We start from the raw sequence: 14986 nt of genomic DNA, 5'->3' as shown, positions 1-14986 counted from the left end.
TATTTTTTCCTATTTTTGACTTATCTATTTAGAAGAATATGTCCAAAATGATAACCTGCTTTTATACAATCAGAGAGGTAGCAGGATGCATTTGGTAAAAACAAAATTCCTAATGGCATACGTGGACACACTGTTTTTCCCCTGTCTTACAGCAACTCAGATTAATGAACAAAGAACAAAGAGCTGACATATAACCTACCCATGGGAGTGCCAACGCCATAACCTTTAGAGTCTATAAGGCCGCCAATCTGTGTCAGGTTACAGTTCCGCTGGGTAACAAACTCGATGGTTGTTGACTCCATTAGGAAAGCATAATCAGAGGTGAGGACTCGCTGGATTCCTTCTTCATTACTTTTGACCAGCACTGACTGCCTTCTGCTACTCATAAAGGCCCACATTTTGTCATATGTGGAGATTTTTGATTTCTGAAGAAAATAAATATAAGTTGGTCACGAGAAAGGTATTCTTTAGTTTCCATGTGCTCCTATAATGCTTAGACACAATGAACTACATTTACTTTACTTGTACCATCTTAAACAATATAATTTTTAAGGGATATATATATATATATATATATATATATATATACCAAAAAAATCTGAATCTGTATAATGACTGTCTCATAGCAATTTCTCGTCATATTTCTAGGTATAGTATAGATTTATTTAACAAATATATTTTTTAAAATCTTCATGTTTAAAAACACATCCCAGTAAATCACTGAAAGCTATACATACAACAGAAAACAAATGATTTATAAGGAAGTTCTTCGTGCTTGTCTCTTACCTGAGTATTTCATATTTGTCAACATTTCTTTACAACAAATGTGGAAGAGAGAAATACTGCACTCAGATTGACACTGTAAGACTCCAAGAGTTTGTTTGTTTTCCCCCAGCTTGGGTTAACATAACACAGATGCTACATTAACCCCCAGGGATACACAAAAAATGTATGGGTTGAAGAGACAAGCAGAATGTGTTACAAATAAGGATGTTACAAATAAAGATGTCTACATTTCCACTGAGAAACAATTTGATCACCTCAGTACTTCTTTAAGCTGGACTTCAGAAATCTATTATTCAGGCCTACTAAATAACTAAAGATTCCTGGACCAATACAATTGAATAGTGTTTATATCCAACTGAAAATTCTCAGGAGGGCTTTACTAGAATTTCATTACTAAAAGAAGAAAATAGGTTTTGTTCAGAAGGCCCTGGTAAAACATAAACAGGAAAAACGTTAGCATCTGCTCCTTGAAAGTTCATCTGTGAAACCCCTATCATCATTTAATTATTATATTATACAAATACCAAAAATAATCCTGAAGTTACAAACACAGGAAGGATATTCATCATACTGCTTGTATTATCATAAAAAGTTAAAACTCTTTTCAAGCAAATAGATATGGAATATTTTTTACAGTTTAAGTGTGCTTTTATTTCTACATGTGAAAGGAAATAAATGTGATATTACTACTACTTCCACTACAAGGCAGGCCCACAATATTACAGAGAAAAATCCTGGCACTGTTTCAATGATAAAATGGAAATAAGTACCTTATGATTTACTAGGAAAAAGAAAAAGGTACAATGAGCGCTCTATAAAGACAAGGACAGAATCAGGGCTAAGACCGGGTAGAAATGCAAACCTTTGCTCCCCAGTGAAACACTGAACATGCCTGCCTCATCTTCCCAAAGTGCTAGGATTACAAGCATGAGCCACCATGCCTGGCCAAGATAATTATATTTTATAATAGTACACAAATCCATTCATTGTGAACATTTTACTGTAATCCATGTGATAAACACATCAAACTTTTTTTAATCACAACTGAAAACCAACCAACTTTAAGACATGTTGCTACTGTATCCTTTACAAATGTATATAGTTTCATGTTAAATTACTAAGAACTATCATATTATTTCACATTTGAAATATCTGATCTACAATACTAACAGTTAATTGGTGTAATAAGAATTTTACAAAACATAAACTCACTTAAAATTCTTGAAATACTTTCCAGCACTGATTTTTCATTTCTTTAAGCATTTCTATTATTTTAATGGCAAAATATATTTAGATAGAAAAGTCACCCAAACTGTTTTAGTTCTCATAATAAATATGAAAGCCCAGTTTAAGAAATATGATTATCTGCTGGTCACCTACCAGGAAATAGGTAACTTTAGAATACACCCTCACTCCACAAATGTCCAGAGATAGTCAGTTCTAGATCCCTTTCAAAGCCAAAATAAACATGGGTTTAAAAAAAGTAGAATTTATTGAAGGGATGTTTTAAAAACAGTTACATTGTTACAGCCTATCTCTGAATAGCATGATGACTCCACCAACCCACTCAAGCAGGTACTAGAGGTTTTATTCTCTGGAGAGGAAGCAAGAGCATGCTGGACAGTTGAACCAGGGAAGACCATATTAAAACCAGAAGAAATAAGTTGAAATCCATAACCAATGTTGAGACCAGTCAGCCTTATGTCTGTCTTGATTCATATACTTCCTCCAGAAAGAATAATAGAATTTTTTTCAAGCAAAATAAATATTAATAGTAATAATAAAAGTTTACACATATATAAATTTTAGCATGTGCTAGATGCTATTCCAAATTATTTACAAATACTAAAATTTTTAATTTTTATAAAAATATGTAGGTATTTTTGTACCCCTTTTATAAACAAGAAAACCAAAACACAATGATGTTAATGATTTGCCTAAAATTATATGGCTACTTAGTGGCAAAACCAGGACTCAAACATGGGAAGATTTCCTACAAGTTTCATAATCTTAATCAGTGCACTACACCAACTCTATCTAAATATACATTTCATGGATTTTCTAACTAAATTACCCACTATATACCCCACAGTGAAACTCAGTTTTTCAGCTTTGAGTAAGCACCTAGAGTTTGCAGTGAGCCTTTTAAAATCTATTAAATATGATCAAACAGCCAAGGATAACCAGATACTTGAGGAGAGCCTCCAACTGAAAATATAAAGACTAAAGCAAACAGAATGGCATAAATGATCCTCAAAGTGGTAAGAAATATTTTACAAATGCAACAAAACAAAAACTCAAAATGCATTCTCTTGCATTTACAACATCAAGAACTCTCTAATATGAGAGAAAGCACTCAAGAGATGCTACCTTGGATATGAACTCGATGGGAGGGATAATTGAAGAAAGTATTCTTTGGCTGGGGCACCATGAGCTAAGGAACAGAGTGCTAGAAAATGATAGCAAAATAAATAAGGAGTAATGAAGGTGACCTGAAGCCTTCCCTCAGCTTTTTAAACTTTAGACAGGCTCCTTCTGACCTCCAGGCCCCATCTTAAGCTCACTCAGTCCCTTATATGATTCAGATAGCCTAAGCATCAAGGTATTTTCCCTCCCCTCTCGTAGATAATTTACTTCTGAATTCTTGTAATTGTAAATTCTTTATTTGTCCCTTTTAAATGTAAATCTTTTTGAAAGGCTCTTGGCAGTTTTTCAACACCAGACTGTCTTTCTAAAGCGCCTGGAGCCAACCCTTTGAAAGGTAATCATCAAGGAAGGAGGCATCTCTATCTTCCAGTCTCTGTGGAAAGGTAGAAACCTAACTTCAGACAGAGGGTCCCTTGTTCCAAGTTGTAAAACTACTTTCTGTGACGAAGATATGAGAAAGTTTATATTTCCCTTGGATAATCCCAATTAGCAAACACATATGGTCATAATCCCCCATACCCACCCAATTGTTGTTAAAAGCTCTTTTACCCTTAAAAACTCCCAAACCATCCTTTAAAACTCTCCAGAGTTTCAGCCCAGTTCAGAGATTGACTTCTGATCTCTCTCTTCCTTTTTGGAATAGAAAAGTCTTCCTTGTTGGTTTAACTTTTCCCAGTGCAACTTCTGCTTTCACAGAGCCAAGTTACTCTTTTATTTAAAATACGTGTATCACCATAGAATGCTACACAGTCATAAAAAAGAACAAAATCATGTCCTTTACAGCAACATGGATGCAGCTGGATGGAGGCCATTATCCTAAGTGAATTAACACAGGAACAGAAAACCAAATATTGCACGTTCTCAGATATAAATGAGAGCTAAACATTGAGTATTCACGGACATAAAGATAGCAACAATAGACACGGGGGATTACCAAGGGAGGAAGATGATGGGGGCAAGGGTTGAAAACATATTGCAGACTATGCTCACTACCTAGGTGACATGATCAACTGTACCTCAAACCTCAGCATCACATAATGTACCCATGTAACAAAACTGCACATGTATCTCCTGAATCTAAAATAAGTTGAAATTATTAAAAATTTTAAAAAGAAAATAAAAATAAATAAGTAAAATATGTGTATTGAATTACTTTCATGTAATAGGCACAATTTTAGACACTGACCAGGGTCCAGGTTTCATAAATAGTTAACATGCAAGAACAAAATATGCCTTAATCATAGGAGCAGTGAGAAGTGAAGGCAATTATGAAGCAGATTGTCTATGGATGATGAAATCAGATTTGCATTTTGAAGAGATCACTAAGACTACAATGGATGTAAAAAGACCATTTAGAAGCACATAGCATCAGTCTAAGGAAACAGTACTTGGACTCTGGAAATGGTGTTGGAGATGGAAAGATATCCAGAAACTCAAAGGGGGTGTGTGCGTGTGTGTGTGTGTGTGTGTGTGTGTGTGTGTGTGTGTAATGCATAATACTTGGTAATTATTGAAATATAAAAAGAAGAGGTTTAGGTTGAACAAGTCCTTGGTTTCTGGTTTACACTTGAGCATTACTGACAGAGGAAAAAACTGAAAGAAGATCAAATTTTAGGGGAGAAAGATTATACCTAGTGAGTTGGGGACCCATGAGGAACATTCAAATGGATCTGTAATATGAAGTTAGACATTAAGTCTGGAGTTCAGAGGGGATATCAAAGCTAAAAATGTAGATTTTGAATGCCATATTAGATACAATTGACCAAGTCGTGGATAGATGTGGAAAAAGACAGGAGAGGAAGATAAGATGAGTCCTATGATTAAGGCTTGTGGAATTTTGAATTTCACCAGCTGGCATAGGAGGCTGAAACGTAAAAAGAGTAAACAGAGAAGGAAGAAAATCTAAGTACTGCATAAATTAAGGCAAGAGAAAGTTGAGTGAGGAAGTGGTCCCTTGTAGTGATTTTGCTAGAAAACTACAAACAGTGAAAACTGAATAATTTCCTTTGGATATGGCAACGGAGAGTTTCTTGGTTATTTTAGCAAGGGCTAATTGAGGGGAGTGAAGCTCTTAGAAGTCACATCAAAGTGGATTAAGAAAGGATTTGAGGAAAGTAAACTGGTAGCAGTAAGTGCCAAAAAGAAAAAAAAAATAAAATAAAAAGTACAACCCTGAAGATGAGCAGATCCAGAATAGCAGATAGAAGAATATTTTGGTTTAAGTAAGATTTTAAAAGATTGAAGAGATTTGAGCATGTTTAAATGCCAATGGCGGATGTTTCAAAAGAAAGGAGAGGTTTAAAATGTCAGAGAAAGAAAGAACAATCAATAATGCAAAGTTCCTTTGGCTAACATCTCCCCATTTCATCCCCTCAAACCCCTGGTAACTACTATTCTACTCCCTGCTTCTATGAGTTCAACTTTTTTTACATTCCATGTGTAAGTGAGATCATGAAGCATTTGTCTTTCTGTGCCTAGCTTATGTCATTTAACATAGTGACTACACATAATTATACTGCAAATTTATACTTGAAAGTTGCTAAGAGAATAGATCTTAAATATTCTAACCACATACACAAAAATACAGGATAATGGATATATTAATTGAACTGATTATGATAATTTTATATATATGTATGTAGATACAGATAAGATACCAGGAAAGACTCAGGAATTGAGACTCAGCCTGGCTCTGTGCGTAGCTGCTGTCAAATTTATTAGGAAAGACTCTCCAACACTGTAAATATATACAGTTTTTATTATTTTATTGAGGTCAACTGTACCTCAGTGAAGCTGAAAAAAAATAAGGCAATGTTCCTAATAAGGTGGGTCCTGAGTAGAATAAACGAGGATTTAAAACACTGCCATTGGCTTGACCTCTGGTTTGAAAATATTTATATTAAACACCCATGGGGTCATACTTCCACTGTAAAATATATTGTATAAGGGGAAAATAAGAAGACTTAGCTAGATTTATTTTTAATAAAGCAAAAAGTTGTTGAACATTCTCAAAGTTAAATAGATTATAGGAGCTTGAAACGTAAAAATCAATAAATGGGAGCTGTACAAGTTAAAGAAAAGGAATAAAAATGCACTTAGGATCAGTGATGAGGTAAAAATGAAATTAATCAAATATTTCTATGTTGAATATGAAAGTTGTATGCAAATTGACATAGAAGAAAGGAAATATAAAGTTGCAGTATAAACTAAAGATTATAGGTGGAAAACAACCGGCATGTTGAAGGAGCCACCTGTAAATACATTTTGCTCCATCACCTGTAACAATGGCTAGTGTCTTTCAGTGAAGTAGATACTGATCATTGCCAAGGGACCTGATTAAAATCAAACATAAGGACTAAGCTGATCAGCCAAAATGTCCACAGTCTTTGAAGCTCCTCTGGCCACTGTGATGAGAGAAAGTGAAGACTGAGACAGAACACCAGGAAAGACTCAGGAATTGAGACACATCCTTGCCCTGTCCATAGCTGCTGCCAAATTTATTAGGAAATACTCTCCAAAAGAATGTAGTACCTAAGAGAAATATATAAAATAAAAGACAGGTAGTAAGCTAAGCACATCATAAAATAATTTTCTATTAGCAAATAATTGAGGTAACAACAAATTAGAGGATCATAAAGAGCTCACCTTGAGGGTAGCCAAGTAAAAGATAAGAAATAGTTAAAATATTTTTCTTTCCTACACAGTTGAGAGAACCAAAGCTCCTTGCCTTAAAAAAAAGTGAAAATAGATAAAATTCATGGCATCATGATTTTGCAAAAGAATTTTAATTACATAAAACATAAAAAGATTATAACTTACCTGACAAAAATAAAAAAAGATTTCTTAAGTATTATCCTTATAGTTATATTATACAGAGTAATTAGCCAGATAAAGCCAAGAGAATCAATTAAATAATGTCTCAGAGATATTGCATGAAATGCATATCTTAAAAAAAGCACTGTAAGAAAAATGCATTTTTAAATTTTTGTAAATAAAATCATCTTATTTTCCCACTAAACTTATCCTATCTGCCACTAAAAATACTAGAATGTATTTCTATTTTATTCCTCCTTTCCTTAAAGAAACTTATTTTTCTATGTTACATTAGATGGATTTGGGATGTCAATGTTTAGCAATGTTTATTTTATAAAAATGCAGAGGCTTGTAAGCCGATTTGTTTTTTGCTACATCAGCACAAACCAATAAAATCAGTTCATAAGACACTATCTGCTTATAATAGCAGTTTTCATGGATTGTGAAGCATCAACAAAATAATATATTTTGTCAAAAATAAACTTTAAAGGAATAAGAAATACACCCCCTTTTAAAATTCACAATTGCCAAATGATTTTGTGTATTAAAAAGAGCATACAATGTAAATATTTAAAATATTTTAAACACACATCTGACAATTTAAAACTTATAGACATTTTAGTTTAGTTTCTGCTAGAACACTAAATAAAGTTTGCAACCTGGAAATTATTTGGCTCTTTGCAAGTCTCAAATGACTAACAAATTTTAGGGTAAATTTCTTTTCTGAATGTTTTAGTGAACTGGTAAAATATCAGTGTAAGAATAGTGCTTTGCAATTTTGTTTTAAATTTCTTCTAAAATATTATGAAAAGCTAATAAGGTAAGGTTTACTCTTGAACCACTTGCATAGATCTTCTTTTCTTTTACTGGGAGCAACATATTTGACAAATATAAAGGCATCTTCTTTTTAAAGATATCTTAGGTACACAAATGGATTCCTCACCTTTGTTCATTTTGTTTGTTGTCAAAAATAAATTAAAATTTAGAAACCATCTTATGCTCATTGAACTTGCTTTTATAAACCTGACTGACTGTCTAAAAGTGATAAGAAAATAACATTATCAATATTTGTGTAACCTCCTAAAGCAAGGATTTAGAATTAACTTTTTAAGTATGTTCTACAGGAAAGGTTTCTCCATGAATGAAACATAAAACCTTTAACATTAATTTTGTTTTAAATGTCATAACAACAACACATCCACCATGCAAAGAAAATTGAATACTATATTGTAATATGTTTTGTTATACATAATATTAGAAATGTTGACTTCAGCTCAGATACCTTAAAAAGTTAATCAGGTGGTACAACACCCAAAATATCTTGAAGTAATCTGAAAAAGACTTTATTGTTAACAAATTCTATTTCTTTTGAATTAATAAACAGACATTTATAAATAAAAGTTTTATCTCCTAAATAATAAATCTGGCAGAATTAGTTTAACATTGATGTATAGATTAATACAGTAAAATTGCTAAAAGCAAACAGTAATTTCTGACTTTTTAAAATTAACAATGTAAATTTTGTGGTATTTGGTACTAACTCAAATTATTCTTTTTCAATAAATTTTACATGACCAATTTTGTTTATAATGCTAACTTAAATATTTGGCTATAGTGCTATAATAATAATAATTCTTATTTTGTTATGAAAAAGTTACATGTAATAAGCCCTAATGCTCATAGCAAGGTCTCCCTTGGTAAAAGAGATTCTGGCTGAGATTTCCATTTTAATTTTTTATTACAGAAATAAATTACCAACAATACTGGAACATATGTGCTAGGTAAGAACAGCTGAGCCCTATCTGGACTCATCTGACCTTGGTCACTAGGAAATTAGAGTTAATTCAGGGAAACAAGACTGAAGCCATATGTGGTTCATATCAAAGGTGGATCTGAGTCCAGTGCAGTGATCTGAAAAGCATTCAGTTGTTAGTAAACCTGTCAGCCTTGGGATAATTCTGGCAGTGTTATCTCAAGGCATCTGTAATCTCTTAAAACAGGATATTTGAAGGGAAGGACAATGAAACAGAGAGAATTGCTCTTCTCAGTGTTAGTGTGAGTTAATAGAGGAATAAAAGAAATCAGAGTGACTAAGCATAATACAATAGGCAGCAAGTTTAGTATCATTTGGTGCAGTTAAAGACAGTTATCCTTTTTAGGTAGTTGAAACAGCATTTGATAGTTCATTGTGTACCATTCCAAGTATCTCATAATGAAGGTTCATTGCATATTATCTTTTAAATGAGATGTCTTCAACTTTCCTGATCAAATATTTTCTTTTCTTATAAATAATAGCCATCAAGAATATATTTTACTGTCATGTGGACAAACTGAAATACAATTAAGAAACTTTACCACACTGGGTCAATGAAGGACCTTGGATAAGCCATAATTTCTTTTCCCTACCTAATGTAATAAAAAGCTTCTTTAACAATATCGTGGAAGTATTGTGATAAATAAATGAGAAAACTCATCTAAAGCCATTTTGACAGGCCATAAAGCTCTGTAAAGATAATCAGAATTTATTCTCGTTGCTTGTTTTACATAATCAATCAAAAGAGAAACACAGTACTTGTACATGAGATGACTGCAGCATATACCTACTGTCTTCATATATATATATATATATATGTAAGTGTATATGTATATGCCTTTACCATTAAAATAATTCTTAATTTTTTAAGGATAAGGAAACTTGTTTTCCCCTCTATTGTTATTTAATCACCCTAGTAAGCAAGAATAGAAAAAGCACCCTGAGCTTTTGCTGAGGTAGGAGCTTTAACCAACATGGCCCTTAACGCCAGGCCTTTTCAGGTGAGGAGACTTAGAGGCACAAAAGTTTTAGTTTAAAACTCAACTTATTCTATTTAATAATTCACTAGATTATTCATCCAATCATTTGATCTATCATTCTAATATATATTGACCACCAGCTTGGTATAAATAACCATGCCAGGCACTGTGTGTGCGTAGATTTACCAAAAACAAAACATGACCCCTGTCCTGGCAAAGCTTAAAGTCTTATAATGCATTACAAGTACACTGAGAATTAAAACATATCACAATATAAGTATGTATAAAGTAATTGATGATTATATTAATCATTAATTTACAGCACATTTTAATTAGGGGTACAAGTTAATAGAGGGTCTTTGACTATGCTGTTTTCTCTAGCTGGAATGCATTTTCCCTGCATATCCATGTGCCTCGCTTCTCCACTTCCTCTTGATGTTTGCTGATACATTCCTTTTTCCAGAGAATTTCTAATATTTACCCCATTTAAAATTAAAACCCTCGACTCACCATATATATACCTTATCCTCCGTCTATTTTATTTGTATTCATACCTCTTAATGACTAGGTAGTATATTATGTATTTCCTCTTTATACTTATTTATCTGTTCAATTTCTCTCTCTACCTGCTAGAAGAAAACCTCCATTAATGCAAGGATTTTCCCCTATCCTTATAGCTCTTGTATCTGGAACAGTGTCTAGTATATCATAGATATCAATAGATACTTATTGAATAAATTAGAAAAAAATGGATAAATGAATGACTGGATACATACAATGAAATTATTCCTATCATGCTGGAGTTTAGAAGACAGGCATATTACTTTCAGCTCTAACATTACCAAGCTAAATGATCTGTAGTGAGTAAGTTTATCTCTCTAGAAGTCAATTTGTTCAATTGTGGAATAAACGGATTAGACTATATAAATTCCAAGATATTTTTCAGTGGAGATGGTCTATATATCCATTAATATTTATTTATTTATTTATTTTTATTTATAAATAATATATATATATATCATGGCACATGTGATAATTTAATACAGTCATATAATTTGTAATGATCAAATCAGTTTAATTAAGAATAACTAGACTTGTACTTATTTTTCTCATATTCTGTTCATGGCTTCATTCAATAAGAAAAATATATGTATATATACCTGACCCAGCTTTAAAGCAAAATAGAAGGATAGCCACATTATTGCTCTACATAAATAATTTTAAATTCTATTTAATTTTGAGTACAGCTTTAATACATTAATGAAAAATGTATTTCACACTCCACATACATCAAGAATGGGAAATGTATCCTTGTTTCTTTCCTACTTCTAAATCACACATTCCACACTCCTCTTGAAAGCAAGCGAAGGTACAAAACCCTGTTCTTTTAAGGTTCGAACCATTCAATATTACTACCTGATTTATTTTACTACAGTCTTCTATTCATTTCCTGGATACAGATGTTTGCTTCTCCTCAGTGATGAACTAGTAAATGTTTAACAGTTGTCTCTCTGGAAAAGGGAGACCTGCCCTGATTTGTAGTGTTTGCCAATTTTTATTTGCTTTATTTTTACTTGTGGTACTTGCTGATTTTATATCCACTATTAATGATTTCAAGCTACAGGTATTATGTCAGCCAAATCATAAAATTTCTGTAAATTTATTTCCTGAAAGTCAGTACAAGTCATTTCCAGCCTACCGCTGTTTCTCTTTCACCAGCTTGAAACTGACAAGTCACTCAGAGTCCTTCACACAGAGTGCCCTTCACACAGGACTCAGAGTGACTTGTCAGTCATTCAAAATCATTACCAACACTTTTTTTTAGTGCTTCAGCCAATCATGGTCACATAACACTATTTTCAACACCTGAATTTACTTTACTTTCAAAATGAATTACTCAACTTTCCTGCTCTATGATTTTAGACTCTTTTTTCTCCCCACTTTGTTTATTCAGTTTCTTTACCGGTAATATTTTCCAATCCCACTGGAGCCTCATGCGCATTAAAGACCTACAGTCTTACAATTCATTAGATTTTTCTACTTTTTTATATTATACCATGTTCAGATGATTTTTCCATGATATAAATCTCAATATTACTTTTGCCAATATCTTAAACTCACTAAACTCTCTCTTTCCTTTGAACTGTTTAACCCAACCCCAGCCCTGGAGTAACTCAACTATCAATGTCTTCTGAATCTGAAGCAGCACAGCATTGCTGGAAAAAGTGGTACTAACAAGAGTGAAACTGAAGCACATGTTCAACCCTGCCCAGAAAGCTTAGTATCTCTTTCAACTTATTCTCTACAACGTCAATTTCAAATTGCTCCTTTCCTGACACTCAAAACTTTCTGTGGACTCAACTCACTTTTAGTAGATGACCTGGGTTTTACTTTACAGAGAAAAATAAAACCATTTATGGAAACACACTCGAAAATCAATCCAAAACCTTCTTATGTCAAAGACCATCTGTCAAAATCTCTCCTCTTCTCCTTCTGTTTGTTACCCTACAAGCCACAGCGAATCCTTCATTTTCTGCTTTAAATTCCATCACATTCTTACATTACTTACAGGAATCTTATATAATTATTTCTTTCCTTTTTTTACCCCTCCCTTTTTACTGACAACATTTAAACATGTTCAAGCCTTTCAGATCTTATTTTTCTTTCCTCTAGTTAACATACTTTCCACAGTAGTTACCACACTTTCTCTCTTTCCCTTCACAACAGAATTAATCAAAGAATTTTCTTCATGATTTCATTCCCTTATTTTCTAATTAGCCTACTAGATTCCTTAGTGAAATAAATCTGAGAAAATATACCAATGATCACCATATATTTTAAATTTAAATTAATTTTTTTGGACACAGGTTACTTGGCCACTCTCCAGTATGCCATTCTCTTAACCACTCCTGCATTCTTGCAACACTCTAACAACTTCTCATATCCACCACTGTCCCTTTCAATCTGTTCACTACACTGAGCCAGGATGATTTTCCTAAATCTCAATCTTGATCATATCAACTCTTACTTTATTAACTCACTTATAAAGCTCTGTTACTCTTAAGATAGAAAACATGGCTCTCTATTATGCTAAAGATTAAAAAAGAAAATAATAACTGATGCCAAAGCTCTAGCAGGCACAGCTAGTTGTCTACCCATTTGCTCTATAAATATTTGAAGAAATGAATGAAGTGACTGAATCAAGTGATGAAGGTACAATGGCAATGGAACACTAGATTATAAAAAATATAATATTGAAGATGTATCTTCAGAAAAAAATCAATAATACATCTTTCTTAATTCTGACAGTATGAACTATGCATAAAGTTATTATAGAATAGCTCAAGGAAACATTCAAATTAATGATGAAAATGTATCCAATTTCTTTTGCATTAAGATAAGTTTGTTTGTTTGTTTTTAGAGACATGCCCTCACTCTGCCACACGGGCTGGAATGCAGTGGCACAATCATGGCTTACTCACATTTGGATTACCAAAATGTAAGGTACAATAGTATGCAAAAGTAACTAGGAAACCAGGCTCTCAAAGTATAGTCACAGAAAATGTATGTGTGTACCTGTGAGTGTATGTCTGTATTTAGCCAATTTTATCAAATTTTAGAATAAGAAATAACTACTTCACTGAGAAATGACTCATGGTTTTAATTCATAAACAACTGTGTATGGAGTTTTTTTTTTCATGATTTATGGACTCTGTTTTGAAATACTACACAGTTATATGTATATAAGTTATTTGTTAAATTTTTATATATAAATATATGTTGTGTGTGTGTGTGTGTGTGTATGTGTGTGTTATATAGACAGACTCATTTAAAAGGAAAGAAAAAGAATGAATTTTAGGAACCAAGAGAACTATGCTTCATAGAGCCAGTGAAGTTTAAAAATAATATAAATTATTTATATTAATATCTAAATCTACCCTTCTAAAAATAAAATTTTTGCATATTTATATCCATCGTTTTTTTTTTTTTTTTTTTTTTCCGAATGTATCAGCATCCTGGCCACGTTGTGTTTGAAACAAGTGAAGAAAGGTCTATGCTACTATTTAAAACAAAAGTGACACCCGCTCACAAAACTAACATTTTAAAATTCAAAGTTCATTCTAGACTGGGTGAAGTTTCAAGGACACTTTAAAGAAATTATAATTATAATTCAACCTTCTTAATACATAAGCAGGGGAGCTCAGCTGTGACTAAAAATGTATGAGAATTAGATATGGATGAATTTAGTTAAATAAAAGAAACATCACCTGAAAATATGGTGCAAACTGAAAATTGAATATAATATACGAGTCTGAAAAATACTAATAAGCCTCTAAAAGAACAAACAGTAAAACTCTAGGACATTACCTCTATTATTATTAATGGGTTTTAATATTTTACTTCAAATATTAATTAGCAAACTACTACCTGAAAGCTATTGAATAGCATTAGTGAAAACAGTATTAAATATAAAAATTATCTGAAATAAAACTAAAGTTCAGTCAACATAATGTAGATGCATTATTTATAATATATTTACATAATTATCTTGTAAAGAATATTATTTTAACTATTATCAGATAAACTAAAAATAAAGGAACTAGTTTACCCTCAGTTTTCTATGAAATAAAAATTCAGTACTCACATTTATTTCATTTCCTTGTAAGGATTTTATAAAAACAAAGATTTATTTACTCTGACACTTAATAACTAGGGAATCAATGCCAGTAATAACAACATCTTAGACTGTAATACAATAGTATTTGAACTTTTACTTTATTTGTCTTTATCATTCAGATTTTCTATCCTTCCTGAGAAAGCTCACATAAAATGTGAAATTTTTCATAAAAAGCATTATCATTTTCATTAGACTGTTTCTTACCATCTTTACTTCCCATATGAGTGTTGTGACCATGTCTAGGAAGCACGTAGTTTTCTATAGAATGAAAATTTAAAACAACTTCTTTTTATATGAATATTCTCAAATATATACATATAAATTGCTGTTCCATTTTTAAAATAGTCACTTTATTTTAAATTTGCTTGAATGTTTCAAGTTCCTCTTTTGAAATTGCCTTCAGATGTTATATGGTTCCTTTGGAATATCCTTATTAATAACAATTCTAACATTAGGATCGTCTTTCTTTTTGAAAAATGTCACGGTATT

At 32.2% G+C, this 14986-nt stretch overlaps 1 protein-coding gene across 8 annotated transcripts in view; it reads right to left on the bottom strand.

The window, feature by feature from the left end:
* The window catches only part of GRIK2 (glutamate ionotropic receptor kainate type subunit 2), a 1183302-nt gene that overhangs the window by 34812 nt on the left and 1133504 nt on the right, over positions 1–14986 (bottom strand). For 7 of the 8 annotated variants that reach the window (XM_009451673.5, XM_009451672.5, XM_054685483.2 and 4 more), the window contains 1 exon segment: positions 200–425. In XM_009451673.5, coding sequence (XP_009449948.1) covers positions 200–425 — 226 coding nt within the window. 8 annotated transcript variants of the gene reach the window in all.

The sequence above is a fragment of the Pan troglodytes genome, chromosome 5 (genome assembly GCF_028858775.2).
Source record: "Pan troglodytes isolate AG18354 chromosome 5, NHGRI_mPanTro3-v2.0_pri, whole genome shotgun sequence".
Taxonomy (NCBI): domain Eukaryota; kingdom Metazoa; phylum Chordata; class Mammalia; order Primates; family Hominidae; genus Pan; species Pan troglodytes.
This window is presented reverse-complemented; position numbering and strand designations above follow the sequence as displayed.